The sequence below is a fragment of the Epinephelus fuscoguttatus genome, linkage group LG4 (assembly GCF_011397635.1).
Source record: "Epinephelus fuscoguttatus linkage group LG4, E.fuscoguttatus.final_Chr_v1".
In the NCBI taxonomy this organism is placed as follows: Eukaryota; Metazoa; Chordata; class Actinopteri; order Perciformes; family Serranidae; genus Epinephelus; species Epinephelus fuscoguttatus.
In genome coordinates, this window is record NC_064755.1 from 21795461 (window position 1) to 21812759 (window position 17299).

Genomic DNA, 17299 nt, shown 5'->3' on the forward strand with positions numbered 1-17299 from the left:
AGTTCATTAAAGGGGATGTTGAAGCCGCCGCTGTACAGGCAGAGGACCCTTTGAGCTCTTGTGAGATTCCTCTCCGTGTAAGACACCATATATTGTTTTGTAAAGACGAATCGTGGTCTCATATGAATCTTCATTAAATTATGTATGATAATATATGATAGTTTATTTTTTTAGTCGTCTATTTTTGAGTTCGAAGACAATTTTGTTTTATTTTTCGTCAGGCTTTCGCCGAGGACGCCCGATTCTGGCCCCAATGCATTCTGGTGCCGTCCCCGCTCTTCTGTTGGGATCCACCGCTAACGTGAGGCTGGTAAGGATAAACTGGACAGAGCAATTAAAGGGGAAATGTTGCAAGAATATAACTCCGCTTTGGTCCTAAATTTGCATTTAGGGCGATCGTAAACACTTCTATTGCACCGCACCATTGCAATCTTTGCACAAGTAGCATGTTTACTGCTGTTTTATGGGTACGAACTCCGATGTTGCACACATCGCATGGCGAGGGACAGGAAAGGGTTAATTTTTTCCGCCGCCGACATTTTTATTCGGCGCTCTACGGCAACTTTTTAACTTACATGTGCAACGAGCTGGCGCTATGTTATCCAACTGTGTGTCACATTTAAGCTGCAGCTTGTACAGTGTGTGTTTCTACATGTAGCACAGCTGGCACACTCGGACGGTCCCAGCTCTTTGTTGCTCAGAGCTGCTTATGCCCATCACCTCATGCATTGATCAGCGTTTGCAGGAGCTAGCATGGAAACGGAAACTGCATTTTCAGCAAAACAAACACAAATGTCAGACATGTGGCTGTCACTATCAGCACTTATTGTCTCAAACCTGAGCGCACTGTAGTTTATAATGTAGTGTGTACACCGGGTAGTCAACACTGATATTGTTAGCCAGTGTCTCAGGGTTGAATGAACTTTGCAGCATTTTGGCTCTTGAACACTCCCACTGTGTGTACCGACAGAGGCCCCTTACTTAAGCAATTATACAACAAACCGGGGTTATAAGTAACCAATAACATGCCTGGCTTCTCTGTTAGGTGGTCTAGATTACCCACTTTCATGTCAAACCGGGTCATTCATGTGTCACCTTTGATTGAACTAAAAATATCAGAGTTTATCAGCACACACCAGCTCAAAGTTTTATGTTACCAGGGGTGGGTGGGTGTGTGGAACATAAAGATGTTACTGAAGTGTCAAACTGATGATATTGAAAAGTTTTGGATTTTTTGCAGTTTCTAACAGTTTATTAGTGTGCACCTTAAGCTTTAATAACCCCTACCAATATTTGTCTCCTCACTAAACTGACAGAATTTAATTTATTTTGTGCCTGAAAATGAAAATGCACTTGATTTTTCTTTTCCTAATTCAAACAGTAGCAATGTAATTTTACCCCCAGTATACATTTATCTGGATCATCAACACTATAAATGCACAAAAATACCACACTGGTGAACTGTTCATTAAATGTTGAGATACACCAGAGAGGCACTGATGTATTTCTGGCGATGCTTTTATCTGTGACTTATGGTGTTTGGTTGCTTTGGTATCGTGTGTCTGATATTGTGTGTACAAAACAATGTTATTTATTGTTATTAAATGTTGATTCAGCGCTGCATTTATCTCTGTCACCAGGACAAAAGATGACAAGTGCTTAATTGATTAGTCAATTGATTATTTGATCCACAGAAAATTGATCTGCAACAGTTTTGTTTATCAGTTAATTGTGAAAATCATTTCCAGCTTCTCTCATGTGATGATTTGCTGCTTTTCTCTGTTTTATATATTTGTAAACTGAATAATAAATTGAATATCATTAGGTTTTGGGCTGTTAATCACACAAAACAAGATATATTTAAAAGTGTTAGCAAGGGCTTTTATGAAATTCTGACATTTTATGGGCTAAATAATTTATTGCTTAATTAAGATTGATTGAAATTTTAAATAATTGATAGTTAAAGTCCTAAAGATGACAACAGACTTAAATCAGTAGCCCTCTGACACAGTCACATAGACTAATATTATAAGCCACACAGGCAGGATTCATTGCGTGCTGTGGCTTCAGACTTTACAGAAGCTCATTTGTACTTGAAGTTACTGACTTGAAATTATGCACATGGGAGAACGTTTGTGGATAATTTCATGTGTGATGCAGTGTTGTGAATGAGGCTGATGTTTTTATTATAATTATTGTTTATCAAGACCACACAATGAACACAGTTGTCCTCGCCCCCCCCTGTGTCATTAAAACAGTGTTTCTAATCACCTGTTTTCTCCCTTCTGTCCTTTGTTGTGGTTCTAGTGGTGAAGACCCAGAGTTTCTTCAGACATGTCAGTGAGGGAGTCCTTTAACCCCGAAAGCTATGAGCTGGACAAGAACTTTAGGCTCACACGCTTTGCTGAGCTCAAGGGCACAGGCTGCAAGGTTGGCTCTCCTTTTCAAAATCTGCCTTTGATGCCATTATTGTCTTTGTATAGCTCTGCAAATTATTAAGAAATATGATATAAAAGCAATGCATGAAAATGGTGGTTATTGTTGTTGGTCACAGGTGCCCCAAGATGTGTTACAGAAGCTACTAGAAACCCTACAGGAGAACCACTATCAAGAGGATGAACAGTTCCTGGGGGCAGTTATGCCCCGATTAGGTAATAATGACCTTCACATAGCACTATATTAACAAATAACTGAAGTTAATAAGTGCTTACCAGCAGTACGGCTTAAACAAGCAACAGTAGCTGTTCTGACAGCAACAAGAATGACTCATAAAATGCTAAACATATGTTATATTGTCAAATATGGGAAGATGACTAAATTAAGTTCTTCACGGGACACTCCCTAAGGTGTGCCACGAATTCTTCTCTGTGCTTGAAAACCAGTTTTGTTGTGGCATTGAAGACTACATTGCTTGCTATGAAACTATAAGCGTGTTTCCCTTTTCCACACCAGTGACATCCTGCTGTGTTTTATGTAAGCTCCAAATGGATGAACATTGTTGGCTATCATTTACAGAGGGAGCAAGAAATACCTCAGGGTACAAAATATTTAATTGCCGTAAGGGTTTTGAGTAAACCCTGCCCCCTTAGTTCTGAAATGGACAGGCTACCAGTGTCAACAGACTGACATGAGAGTAATTTGATGATTTCTTTCTCCATTAAATGGACAGGTCACTCCTTAATGTATTTTTCCTCTTACCTGTGGTGTTATTTATCAAGCTAGATTGTTTTGGTGTGAGTTGCTAAGTGTTGGAGATATCAGGCGTGCCTCTACTGCTAGCTCACCTAGCACCACTATCAAAGTAACGTTGCAGCTCAGCAGAGGAGGACGCCATTAATGTTTATATCTCGTGTTCTCACAAGCACAAGCCTCTCATCATGAGTAGATGCATGCTTCCCTCTGCACAGGGATGCAGTCGGTAAGTGTAGTTCAATAGAAAGAAAAAAAAGTTCTACAAACTGCTCACAACAAGGTCTGTGGATTATGTTGAATAGGCTGATCATGGGGTCTGGAAAAAGATATTGCTGTTGAGTTTGTAAAACATATTTTTGAGCTTTGAGCACCACAGGCTGAGTGCCATCTAGTTCCATTATATTTGAAAGAAGACAGACATCTCTACAGCCGATATCCCCAACACTTGGCAACTCACACCAAAACAGTTGACATCAAGCCGGGCAGTCAAATATGCTCGTTGGTAAAGATTACACAAACTTTATCAAAATATCACATACAGAGCTCTTTTATTTTGAAGGCATAGGCATGGACACCTGTGTGATCCCCCTTAGACATGGAGGCCTTTCTCTCGTCCAGACAACAGATTACATCTACCCCATTGTGGATGACCCCTACATGATGGTATGACCTCCTCTTATATGGATAATACTTTTACTGACAAATGGAAGGATGTTGCTGTTGGCTGTATTATTTAGTGTGACTACATACACCAACCCTTAATGTTCTTAACTTCATTATTTCTATCTTGTAGGGAAGAATTGCTTGTGCCAATGTTCTAAGTGACCTGTATGCCATGGGAGTGACAGAGTGTGACAACATGTTAATGCTTCTGGGAGTCAGCAACAAAATGTCAGAAAAGGTAAGAAGCATGTCAGCTGATGTCAGCTGATGCGTTCACTGTTGGGTCTTGTTTCAGCCAAATAGCTCTGAAGAAGAGGTAGTGGTTGAACAAACCAAAATACCACTCATTGCAGAGAATCATTTTTAAGGAATTATTTCAGGGTGTTAAGAATGATGTTTTTATTTTTCTGTTGTGCTCCCTGTCTATGCTCTGAACATCCTGGGTCTTTACAGGAGAGAGACAAAGTCATGCCACTGATCATCCAGGGGTTCAAGGACGCATCAGAGGAGGCCGGCACATCTGTAACAGGAGGACAGACAGTGCTCAACCCCTGGGTGGTGATGGGAGGAGTTGCTACCACAGTCTGCCAGCCCAACGAATTTATCATGTATGTATAGCATGAGTCCCTACTACATATGTCCTTACTTATATATTACATATTATTTTGTTGTTTTGCAAAAAATCCTGATGATGCAATGTTTTATATTTCTCAGGCCAGATAACGCAGTGCCAGGAGATGTGTTGGTGTTGACCAAGCCACTCGGAACACAAGTGGCCGTCGCAGTACATCAGTGGCTAGATATCGTAAGTCCACCTCACTCATTACACTCTTCATTGTGTCTGGATATTTCTTTATTTTTAGGATATACACTGATGCCACTGGGTGTGTATGTTTTCTATATCTCAGCCTGAGAAGTGGAACAAGATCAAGCTGGTTGTGACCCAGGAGGATGTAGAGCTGGCCTACCATGAAGCCATGATGAACATGGCTCGGCTCAACAGGACGGGTAAAACCATTACGAATGTGTCCAGATAACTGATTAGCAGTCAAAGCCTGTTTATTTATTTATTTATTTATTTAAATAGACTATTTTCATTGTTTTTAATTAGCATGCTAGGTTGGGCATAATTACATCAGCTGTTGTGGCAGGGAAACAATGAATGGAGGACATTTCTTTTGAAGTACAGCATTGGTCACCATAATGGCTATTTGTTAGCTTTTAAGATGACACACAGTGTTTGTTCCACAGTGAGTAACAGCGTTTGTGAATATCAACACAAACTGAGTAATCTTTATTTGTTACCACTGACTAATCTTCAGTCATGAAAATGTTGTACACATCTCTAATTAACCAGTTAATCATCCCGATGCCCTTCTAAGTCTCTTCCTCTCTCTCTCACTGTCTCCCCATGTAGCGGCTGGTCTCATGCACACCTTCAACGCTCACGCGGCCACCGACATCACAGGGTTCGGCATCCTTGGCCACGCTCAGACGTTGGCACGGCAACAACGAAGTGAAGTGTCATTTGTCATCCACAACCTCCCGGTGCTCGCCAAGATGGCCGCCGTGTCCAAGGCCTGTGGGAACATGTTTGGACTCATGCACGGCACCTGCCCTGAAACATCAGGTGTGTGTATACATGGATCTGTTTTTGTCTTTCTTCCTTAACCACTGTATATTTTGAATGTAAAGTTTATTGACTGACTATGTGGCACATGTGTGGATTGAACCTCACAAAGTGCTTCACAAGTCAGTAGAAGAGCTGATGCATAGTTTTGGGCCTATTACAACAGATATTAAGTCACCCTTGGTGTTGGTTTTGCAAAAATCCCTGCTGTATCATTCTGAATCAGCTGCAGTTTATCCAGTCATAATTTATTTAGGCAGTCTGATTAGTCTAATTGGGACAAGATGAGTGTGAATAGTTTTACAGCACGGAGAGACTACAGGCCATAATAGATGGGAACATTTTAAGTAGGAAAAAATGTAATTACATAATAATTTGACATACTTTTGCTAACAGTCCTAAGAATATGAGTTCGTACAGTTTGAAGTTGGGCTGAAGGTCATATGTACCTTTGAAGCAATGCTCATCCAATCCTTGAGTGTCACCCATCACACATTGCTAAGAAAGAAAAACTAATAATGATATGTCCAAGTGAAAGGAGAACAACCCTGGGCCAAGAACGTAGCCCTGAGGGACACAAAGATCTCAACAGAGAGTCAGTAATATCAGTCAGAAAATAGGATGAGACCTATTGCACTGCAGCCACATCTAATGGCACCTGGGCCCTGTGCCCCAGGACATCAGTAATGTGATCAGTATCACAGCCAGCACCCGCGTGCGGTAATAGAAATGAGCACTCACCAGCATCACTACACTATAAAAATATCATTTGAGCCCCTTGTGACTGACAAAATCTCTTCATCTTTACAGGAGGCCTGCTCATCTGTCTGCCTCGGGAGCAGGCCGCCCGCTTCTGTGCCGAGATCAAATCCCCAAAATACGGCGAGGGCCACCAAGCGTGGATCATCGGAATTGTAGAGAAAGGAAACCGCACTGCTCGCATCATTGACAAACCACGGATCATAGAGGTGGCACCGCAAGCAGCCACACAGAATGTCAACCCAACTCCCGGTGCAACTTCTTAATCCTCCTTTGCTGCATCACAGACCGGAACCTCTGCTCTGCTGAGTGTTTTTAGACACATAAACTACAAAAACCATCCTAGAGTGTTGAAATATATACACACAATAGTATGTACACAGAAAAGACTGGGTTGGCGTGTATCTACATGAAAAACAGCCCCACGCAGTGGCCAAAGGGGCGTGTCATCAACCCGTGGACTCAACCTGCAGTATCCCCATGATAAAAAATTGGTAAGAATTAGTGCATACTTAAAATCCATTTGCCTTTCGTGTCTATTGTGTTCTGTTATGTTATACATGCGTGATTGGCAGGCAGCTTTGGATAAGAGAGTGATGATGATGAAGACAATAACGCGATACTGTTGATTCATTTTGAATCCTAGGAAGTCTGGTGTCTGTTGCCTCTTTGGGTCTTTCAAAATTGCTCTCACCCAGCAAGCGGACCGTATGGTGGTGTTTTTGTTTGTCCATTCACTTTGTACAGTTATAAAGCGTAGTTTTAGTTCATTGCTGTAACTGATGCCTTGAAAGAAACGGAGTGTGACCAGAATGGTTTGTTTTTTTATTACTTTGACTTTTTGTATTGTCCCCACCAAAACTAATAAATATTCAAATAGAAAATGGTTTGTTTTTGCCGCTCATGTTAACGTAACAGGTCAAATGTGACATAACAGTTACTGTCTAAAGTCATAGATGAGAAGAAATCTGCACACCCCTCAGGAGATGAACCCCTCTACCATCTGCATTCCCAATATGTCATCATATTTAAGGTAATATGGTGTATAGAGTTTGCATTATATGGTCACACAATTGTGCAACTGTAAAAAGCAGTCTGGGTTAACAATAAGCACTCTGATCAGTGAGTTTATTGGCTGTTGCCTGTGTTGGAGATCCGGCGCATTTAGTTTTGCTCTCTTAAGTTTGCTGTGAGCAGTCTGACTTACCGATGAAGCTTCCAGCTGATGAAAGTCCAGATCGTTCTTGTTTGTCCTAATAGCCTGGATGAATCTGGAAGGCCTCTGTACATGTTCATATGGATATCAGGAAAAAAGATGCGACCTCCACCCCATCTCTTAAAATAAACTTCTCTTATAATAGATTGTTTTCCTGTCTGTTTTTCATATATTAAAAGTGGTTGTTGAAATGTGTAAAAAATGGAAAATAGTAATCAGTTAACAGCATGATGAATTCATTTTTTAGTGATTTGTATGATTAGAATTGCACAAAAGCAGCTGATGGTGAGTTATATGGAATAGATGTATAATGATCTTTAATATTTGAATCAAAAATGACAATGTAAAATGAACAGCAATTCATAAATACAGGCATGTAACATGATTTATATTACTACTGAATTCTTTAAAAAGATATATTTACAAGTTGCATATACACAAACTATAGTGCATACATATAAAGATTATATCTAGATTTATTACATTAGTTTTATATACAGTCTATGGCATCAAAGGAGGGAGAAACAACCATTGCAACAACAACAAAAAAATCCCATTATTAAATACACATATTACCCTCAGCACCAAAATAATACAGATCTGCAAAGTATAATACAAAACAGAAATAAATTAGAGAAGTAACAACTATTCCTTTAGTCTGACAGAGTGGAATGACCAGCTCTTACAGTGTGACCCACCAGAAAAGCAAAAAGGTTGAAAGTGCAACCTGTCACCAGAACCAGAGCAAAAAGACTCTCAGGTCATACAGTATGTGAGCCTTATGCAGCATCCCAGCAGTGTGTGTTAGATGTGCTTTTTCCCATTTTCCATATGTACATGCTTTGCATTCTCAACCACCTTCTTATCATTTTCAGGCTTGAAAAGTGCTTGGATGTCCAGCATGGCCTTACAAATGTGCTGACCGAACCGGTATGAGTCCTGCAGGTTACAAAAAAATGCAATTACAGTGAGAGAGAGACAGAGAGTGTTGACTTTTGAAAGATAGCATAAATGCTATACAGATGGAACTATAATATGCATTGTTCTTACTGTGTCAGGGCTGGAGAACTTGCTGGAGATGTGGAATGTGATGAGGTTTTCCCCAACAATTATATAAGACACACCATAACCATCATCAGCCACCTGGTGGCAGTCAAGAGATGTTATTATATTACAAGATCAGGACAACAAGGTTAAACATTATGACTGTGTAATTCATGCACATCTTTAAAATAAAACATCACAACTCACTGGGCCAAATCCACCACCAGCACCCACATATTTAGGGAACTTGTTGATGTCGACCAAATTGAGCTGCTGCTGTGGAGTCTGGCTGGTGGACAACTTCCACGGCTCTGAGAGCACCTAGAAGCAAAGACATAGAATGTTACAGCAAATAAAGGTTGTGAGTGGTAGGTTAAGGGGAAAATTGTGAACCAGAAAGCATAACGATAGAGAGGTAATAGATGATAATAGCTGTAACCTTCTTAAGGAATGGCGAGTCGACACCCTGGTATTTGGACACAATGTAAAGACAGAAGAGGTGGCGGTCAATACCAGAGCCAGTCATGGCCAGACGATACATGTTCTGATGCTTATCTGCTGCCTTCCGAAAAAGGGAGAGTCTCTGGGCGTTCTGACCACAAAAAACAACCAGCAGAAAAATTAGCGTCCAGGCCTGTACATATGACATCAACATCGAATCACCTTATTTCTATTAATGCAAGTGCCAGTTTAACCCCGCCATGACACATGAGAGAGTTCAGAGTCCAGGGCACATACATGCAGAGACACAGTGCCACTAGGTCCTGGTGACCAAGTCCTAAGCAGCACAATGTGACCTTTCACAGCGTGCCCTCTCAAAATGTGACCTCTAATACTAGCAAGTAACACACATTTAATACCAGATATGTCCAAAGTCTAGTCTCCTAAAGGATTTTAATGTCTTCAACCCTGCTGGACCTACCTGTGAATCTGCTGATATAAACCATATTGAGCCATTAACCATTGCTCAGTCCTCTTTGGTTTTATGTTATGTGTTCCTGGTTTATTTTAAGTGTTCCTGTGCGTTGTTGTGTTCTGCTTACTGTTGCACCTGCGTCCTCCATGGCTCTGACAAATGCAACGGCCTCAGAGGTGCAGGAGCGTACCGTCTCTGTCCGACCGTCTCGGAACATGCGAGTCATTGATGACTCGTACGTCAGACAGAACACTCCCTGGTCCTAAAATGTAGATGGATTGAAGTCATGTAGTGATGGTGGATGATATAATCAAACTGTCAAAATAAATCAGTGAACAATAATGTGAGTCATGTCCCAATAACATCAGCCCTACCCTGAACTGTGCCAGCTGCAGGGCCAGCTGAATGAAGGCATCAGGGCTGCTCCTGCACTTCTTGATCAGTCCTTTGCCAAACTCATTAAACAGATAGCCGTGGAAGTCTACGTCATCAGCTATGTGCTTGGCTGACAGGTATGAAGTCTCAATGATGTCTTGGCACTAAAAAAGGAGAAAACAGAAAGATCTCCTGATTCATTTTGTGATGCGAGCAAATACCGGTAAATGCAAATCACATAATTCAATGGCAGTAAATGATTCAAGACTCTACTGCACCTCCTTTGGAATCTGCCACTGCAGTCGAGTGGGATAAGGCAGGCCTTTGTTCACATCCCCTTTACAGTGTCCCTCCTCTGTGTAGCCCAGATGGAAGCAGTCTGTTGCAAGGACATACTACACAGACAGAAAATGCTGAATGATGATATCTGCGAACTTTAAATCATTGTTTTGAAATACAGTATCAGCATGCATTTTTATACCTCCCACATATGTCCGACAATTGGTGCATCAGCCCAAGAATGTTCAGCGTTTACACCCATTTTGCCATTTGGATAGGAGATCAAGGTGAGAGACTTGTCAAACCACCTGTGGGGAAAAAAGAACAAAGTTTTTTTTATAGGGAAACAAACCACTTAAAGTCTCAGTAGTGCAGATCTTCCCTTCATTTCTGCCTACCTGTCACAACATTTTCCATGAAGCAGGGACTTGGCGTAATTGTCAAGTGACTTGGTCTTTGCAGGGTCATAACCCTGCGGCTCATCATCTAGTGTCAGGAAGAAGGCAGCTGACTCAATGTCATCCAGAGACACTTTGTTTTTACCCTGGCTGAAATACTTAATCCGAGCCCGAGCCCATGGAATTCTAGAACAGGATGTCAGAGTAAGACAGTTTTCCATCTTATTTTGTGCATATATTGTCCTGTGCATGTGTGTGTGTGTGTGTGTGTGTGTGTGTGTGTGTGTGTGTGTGTGAGAGAGAGAGAGAGAGATGGTAGACCTGTTTCCTGCAGTCAGGGCAGCTAATTTGAGTTCTCCTGGCTGTGGCTCTGATGTATCATTGAGGATCCTTTGAAACTGCATCTCAAGTTCACTGGGAAGGAGGTGTCGCCCTCCAGTGTACAGCCACAATTTGAAGAACCGGCCCTTGTGGTAGACAACCAGGTGCTTACGGTCATTCAGGTGCTGCACAATATCTGCATGGAAGGGCGAATAAGAAAAGGAAGCACGTGTGGACACGGTACAAAATAAGAGGAAAATTGAATGCTCCCTTAATCCCACATACCTAATCCTGAGCTACTGCAGGACACTTGTTAGAAAGTAAAGCAGCACTGGAGTACATTGGACTGAGGGCTGAAGCTTTCAAACCAGTTGCCCTTCTGCTACTTTAATTTGTGATGTCAATGCAGGTATTTAACTTTTAACAAGTGACGGAAAACACTCCAACAAAGTTAGAGAAATCTCGTTTAAACTTATTCATAGATTTTATCCCTCTAAAGTTCATATTCGTAAAAGGTTCAAAAAAATCATTGATATGAAATGCTCTTTCTGTTCTGTGGAGGTCGAAACAGCTACTCATTTATTTTGGCTTTGCCCCATTGTCCAAAGCTTTTGGTTCGACATTTGTAACTTTGTGGCGAACACTACTGATAAAAACTGTGAGCTGTACTGGAAGGATGTGCTGCTTGGTATCTATAACTTTAACAGAACCAAGGCTAAACAAAATGAAACATTTATTATCAATCTTATCATTCTCTTGGCTAAATTTCACATTCATAAGTGTAAGTTCTCTCATAGAAAGCCCTTTTTCATTGCTTTTCACAATGAGATCGAGCAGTACATTGATTCCTTAAAGTTTTCTCTTAATCAAAAGGCAATCAAAACTTTGCATATCTGTGAACTTTTTGGCATTTTTCTGTAAACTTGTATCCCCCCTGGCAAATTATGTTGTTATATTTTTTATGCTTTTTTTTTTCTTTTTTTTTTGTTTTTATTTTTCAAAATCTGTAATTGTATTGATTCTGCAAAGTATGATACTCTCCTTTATGAGAGAATGCAATTTTGTAAACTTTGCAAACGACAAATAAAGTTTTATTAAAGAGAAAAAAAAAAGTGATGGAAAACATGCTCTGACATGAAGGTATAACCCAGGTCCTGCCTATACATTTCATGGTCATGATCCAAAATGGGGTGGCGGGTCCATTATGAATGAACACAAGTGACTCAAAAAACAAAATAAAAAACCCCCCAACATTTTATTTTGAAGTGCAGTGAATTTCCGATACAGAGCTTTTATTTTGAAGTGCTGTTTCCTGCTGTAGAATGAGTGACTAATGGACAGCTACTTAACAGAGACAGCAAACTAGCTCAAAGACATGGCCAAACTCATGTATGATGCTGAATGTATTACACTGTGTGGACCTTGAACTAATGACTAAGGAGCAATCTGGACCCCTGTCTGGACCAGTTGGGACCCACTACTAACTGTACCTTAGCAGCTGTTTACCTGTTTCAATCCCAGGGATGCGAGTGGTGTTAAATATCCTTTCCATCTGAGTGGAACACATAGGGACGGTCCCCAAAGCCCTCAGCTGAGAAGGAAAAGGAAATGAAATCATCAGAGAGAGGAATGAAGTGTGTAAAGGGGGTTTAAGGGTTAAGGAAGAGTGGCAGTAAAGTCACAGCAAGCATTACCGGTGCATGTTCACCACGTTCCAGTTTGCGTCTGTACTGCAGCATAGCATGAACCACGTTCCCTGCCCGAGCAGCCTGCCGGTGTGTTGGAGTCACGTACAAGAGGTCCTAATACATTCATCACGAAGACAAAGCAGACATATACAGTCAACACAAAAAGTAAAAAAAAAAAAAAAAAAAACCTCCACTGTTATGACAGGCTGATCTCGTGTCAGTCTTACCATTACATAGAAGTTACTGTTCACCATGATAGGACCCCTGCCCCTGAGGTAGATGTACTCCTCCCACCAGTCACTCACCTAGAGAAGGTAACACATCATTACTGTATAACATTATGATTCAGTTGAATTTCATTTCCAATGTTGTATTATTTATGAATACCACTCACATAATTTGTTGCCCACCAGGATTTTAGGATCAGGTATCTCTGTAGCTGGGCTGCCTCTTTGGAATCTTTAAAGTCATTGGCCAAAATCTCCATCTGGCTGTACTGTTCATTGTCCAGCAGAGGACGGACTGACTGCAGGTACTGTGGGGAAACACGGAGTGTGTTGTCAGGACAAAGGAGCAACGTTATGTAGAAACACAGCTGGTATAACAGAGCAGCTGAGACACACACACAGAAAATCTGGAAGACATCCAACATGTTTTATGTGCTACTGTACTACTGTGTATTATACTGTACAGGGTGCAGGACGGCAGCTACAACAGTAGGTGGTGCTACAGTCAAACTATGTCTGTATGGTCTAACAAGCGTCATTCATCACATGGTTGGAGGAGGCTTTATCATGTAAGTTGTGCTAGATAGGTTTGAATGTAGGTGTAAAGGTTATCATGGGATAACATGACACACAGTAATATTTAGATATCAGGTTACACTCAATGACATGCATGCATTTATCGTGTTTCCGTGTCATTCATTTCAAGTGGCAACATGTGTGTTTGGGGTTGTGGGAGGTCAGTAGTGCGTAATTTCACACCCTGTGAATAGTATCATCCACACTGGGCACAGGAAGCCGGGGTAAGGAGGCCTGGAAACTGTAGAGTAGCGGCCTGCGTCCGGAGAACATCTTCACCAGGCTCTGGTAACAGAAGAACAACATCCAGAACATTATACACATACATGTACACTAGATGGTCCTTTCTATCAGATTCTAACAAGAACCAACCATAACGTCTGCACAGAGTGATTTAATTTAAAGATTCAGACAGAGTCAGTGAAAGACTGAAGGACAAACATACCAGCCACACTTTGGTAGACGTGCTCATTCTTCCATGGGACTCAAAAATCCATCCGTGATAGGAGAGCAGAGCTTTGAGAGAGTATCTCAGGAGGTAGATGAGGAACAGCCACAGTCCCGTGGCAAAGAGGATGGCACTCAGCACCGCTCGGGTCTGCACTGATATATAGTCTCTGCTCAGAAAAGGCACAACACTTCCTCCGTCAGCAATTGGATGTGAAATCAAACAGATACATCCAGAATAACTTCTGAGCAAACCTAAAGGTCCAGTAGAATACTTAAAAACTGAACCACAAGGGAAGACATAATGCTGCAGGAGATATCTGACCTGTATGGTAAGGTTTCCTTGATTGCATCAATCATTCCTAGGGAGGGGTCTATGCGGATATACAAGGAACTCATCATGGCGATCACAACTATTAGCCAACTGGATGGACTGGCAGGATAGACTCCAGCCAATACACAATTCTGGGAATGAGAGCACCAACACTCAATATTAACGCAAGATCAATCTTCATCCTCCACCTCTGTTTAGACAATGAATGAATGAATAAAAGTGTAATCACATTGAGTGACCCCATATTTTTACACTGATGATCAAAGTTAGATCTGAGGTGTTGTACCTTGAATTGAATGGCTCGCTTCTTCCATGCTGTCACTCCAGACAGGTAGATGTTTTTGATGACCTCTTGACTCAGTGTAAGGTCCACGCCATCTGGGCGCACAGTGAACTGGAAGCCCACCGCCTGATGCGCCTCAGCCATCTTTGATTAGTATTAACACTGAGATCAAAAGAAAGCTTTTTAAGTCATCAAGTTTATGACTGGAAATGATGACTATAGTAATGATATTGTAAAAGTGTAAAAGAAAAAAATAATCAAACGTTCAATGGAAGATATAGATCTTGCTAGAGATGTACCCAAAACTGTTTTACACTGTGACATATTATAACCGTTTCCTTTCTTCATACATTTCATTGTCAAGATGGCGTCATAAGGAAGTATTCAAATTTTAGATTCTAAAATAAAAGAACAAATGATCTTTTTTCCCATCAACTCTTAAGATCATTTTATGGTCTTCTATGCTTTTTAAGTCATCTAAGTCATTTGTGTCAGCTCTGGATGCCAAATCTCCCAAGATCTAAACTTCCATATTCCATATCTTCCACTATTTAAAGGAATGTTTCAAACACAAAATGACCATCTGTATATCAGTTAGTCATGTCACCTTGAATTTGTGAAGAAAACCATCATGGCGTTTCATTTAAAAAACAAAACCCTTTCAACTTAGCAATATATATTTTGCTCATGCTGAAATCTGTGAGCCCCATATCAGTGGCCTTACCTATCACATGATGAGCAAACACTGCAGATGGTGCAACTTTACTCCAAATGACATCTCCACTGTGTGTCACATCTGTGAAAGTGTACTAGTAACACAAAACTGGTCCAAAAAAATCAACAGACCTCAGGTTACTCTTACTTATTGACATAAACAGTGAATGAAATACCAAATGATTCTAGAAACGGATGCGCAGCACAAAGGAAATTGGGATTTTTGCAGCAGAATTTTTCCTTTAGTGAACTGATAGTGAATAAAAGCATACTATCTGATCTTTAAAGGAATACTTCATCCATAAAATGATGATTATTATTTCCATCAGTCATAGCATGTTACCTTGCATTGGCAAAGAAAGCTTTGTTTTACTTGCATGCCACCACAGAAAATGGCAAATGTTTTGATTTGTTGATTGATTGAGGACCAATTTACTCAAACTCTCACATAATTAGTGATCAGGTAGTATGCTCTTATTCACAATCACTTCTCAAAAGGAGAAAATTCTACTGCAAAAATCCAAATTTCCATTGAGCTGCGCATCAGTTTAAGAATCAATAAGTAAAAGTATTCTGAGGTCTGTTTATTTTTTTGGATCAGTTTGGTGTTAGCAGTACAGACCTGACGCACAGTGGAGACGTCATTTGAAGGAACATTGCACCATCTGCAGTGTTTGCTCATGATGTGATAGTTAAGGCCCCTGATATGGGACTCACAGATTTCAGCATAAAAAACATATATTGCAAAGTTGAAAGGCTTCAGCTTTTGTCTTTTAAATGCAACGTCATTATGGAATTCTAAATGAAAATATTTGGAGATCATAATTCACTCCATGTAATGGCCAGGCTGACTGGTGTAGGATTTCTTTTTCCATGTCATATGACTGAACAGTCACCAAGTGGGACAAAGTTCATTGGCCAGATATAGCAGTGCACCGGCTGAGCATGTGCGAGATCTCAGATGGGCATGAAAATATAAACACAGAGCACAACCAACAGATTAATGTTAAACTCTTTGGCATTTCAGAACATTTTGCAAGCCTAAAATACAATTTGAAGGTCAGCATTTATTTCCACTTAAAAAATGAACAAAGAGTGAGAATTAATTGGTCAACACTCGAGTGTGTCATTGAACTTCCCCATCATGATTTTCACCTGCTTTTTTTGACATACATGGCTGAACACCACACAAACATCACACTTGAAGATTTTAGCACATCTCCCTAACTTGTTATACTCCTATGTAATTACAACATTGAGTTTGCACATCAAAAACCTGTGCAGCTACTGTAACACATCTACACATAGCACTGAATAAGAACTATAAATAAAAAACAGAGCCATACTTTACCTGTGTCAGAACAGAGTCAGTCTTGTCCACTCAGGCTGAGGAAAGCTGTGACTTTGGTTTGTGCCACTGAGGCGGTGAAATTCCTCTGTACTCAGCCTTGTATGCTGAGTGTGACTCCAGTGCCCTTGATGTGGCTTTCCTCAGGTAGTGAGATCAGAGCTGTCGTCTCCTGTGCTATCCAACCCTCCCTCTTTCCCCCCTTCCCCAACACCACTCACTAGCTTTACTCTCCCTCTATCCCCCCCCCCCCCCCCCCCTCCCCCCGCCTGTTCCTCTCTCACCCGTGACATGCTTTTTTTTTTTGTAACAAGACACCAAACATAGACAGAGCCTAACCTCATGTGGCTTGAGGTCTCATGCTATGTAACTGAATCTGCTGCAGTGCTGTGTTAGGACGTAACTGGAGTAATGTGACGTTTCCTTTCCAGCGTCAGAGAGTGCAAGCAGTATTATACTGTGATAATAGAAATATAGTAGTGTGATAGGAACAGCACACAACTCTCAGATTATTATCAGCAGATTTAAGCTTGTGACTTTGCCCCAAATGAGGGTTACAAAATGGGATTGAATGGTTTTTGTTAAGAGAAGACAAAATGTGATGTGTTTCCTTCCTCTTACTTTTCTAAATGACCATTCGTAAATCAGTTAGTCATGCTGTGTTGCCTTAAATTCATGAAGACAATTTTTTTTCTCGCATGTCTTCACGGAAAACAGCGGACATTTTAATTCATTGTTTGTTTGGGGACCATCTTTAAAAACAGAGAAACTATATAAAACAGTTTCCAAACACTCACTCAACTCCCCACAGTATGATCCAAGTCTCATTTATCCAGTTATGTGGTTGGTACTTCACAAACACATGCAATTTTGCTAAAACCTTACAATT

General features: G+C 40.8%; 2 protein-coding genes across 3 annotated transcripts; one reads left to right on the forward strand and one right to left on the reverse strand.

Annotated features, from left to right (window-relative positions):
- The first annotated feature begins 220 nt into the window (after positions 1–220).
- Positions 221–7604, forward strand: sephs1 (selenophosphate synthetase 1). Of its 2 annotated transcripts, none has more exons than XM_049575044.1 (10): positions 221–310; positions 2308–2430; positions 2555–2651; positions 3752–3855; positions 3986–4093; positions 4309–4463; positions 4570–4660; positions 4764–4863; positions 5273–5485; positions 6296–7604. In XM_049575044.1, exons 2-10 carry the CDS (start codon positions 2335–2337, stop codon positions 6508–6510), a joined length of 1179 nt encoding a protein of 392 aa, XP_049431001.1. In that variant the 5' UTR covers positions 221–310; positions 2308–2334; the 3' UTR covers positions 6511–7604. The 2 variants fall into 2 exon arrangements, with proteins under 2 accessions (XP_049431001.1, XP_049431002.1); XM_049575045.1 differs by lacking the exon at positions 221–310 and adding an exon at positions 355–467.
- A 156-nt stretch (positions 7605–7760) lies between these two features.
- On the reverse strand, positions 7761–16592 carry cpt1b (carnitine palmitoyltransferase 1B (muscle)). The gene is made up of 19 exons (XM_049574772.1): positions 16414–16592; positions 14352–14510; positions 14057–14196; positions 13730–13901; positions 13468–13569; positions 12876–13016; positions 12709–12786; positions 12488–12595; positions 12300–12384; positions 10794–10989; positions 10473–10658; positions 10277–10382; positions 10074–10190; positions 9795–9959; positions 9548–9682; positions 8944–9096; positions 8712–8825; positions 8511–8603; positions 7761–8399 (listed from the first exon to the last, which is right to left on the reverse strand). The coding sequence occupies exons 2-19, from the start codon at positions 14490–14492 to the stop codon at positions 8265–8267; spliced, it is 2367 nt and encodes a 788-aa protein (XP_049430729.1). The 5' UTR covers positions 14493–14510; positions 16414–16592; the 3' UTR covers positions 7761–8264.
- Positions 16593–17299: the final 707 nt, after the last annotated feature.

Coding starts and splice junctions, on each gene's coding strand:
- sephs1 (XM_049575044.1), top strand. CDS start 2,335: ATGTCAGTGAGGGAGTCCTTTAACCCCGAAAGCTATGAGCTGGACAAG. Junction 4,864..5,272: donor GGCTCGGCTCAACAGGACGG/GTAAAACCATTA, acceptor CTCCCCATGTAG/CGGCTGGTCTCATGCACACC. Junction 5,486..6,295: donor CACCTGCCCTGAAACATCAG/GTGTGTGTATAC, acceptor TCATCTTTACAG/GAGGCCTGCTCATCTGTCTG.
- cpt1b (XM_049574772.1), bottom strand. CDS start 14,492: ATGGCTGAGGCGCATCAGGCGGTGGGCTTCCAGTTCACTGTGCGCCCA. Junction 10,990..12,299: donor CATCCCTGGGATTGAAACAG/GTAAACAGCTGC, acceptor CCTTCCATGCAG/ATATTGTGCAGCACCTGAAT. Junction 8,826..8,943: donor ACTCGCCATTCCTTAAGAAG/GTTACAGCTATT, acceptor CTTTGCTTCTAG/GTGCTCTCAGAGCCGTGGAA.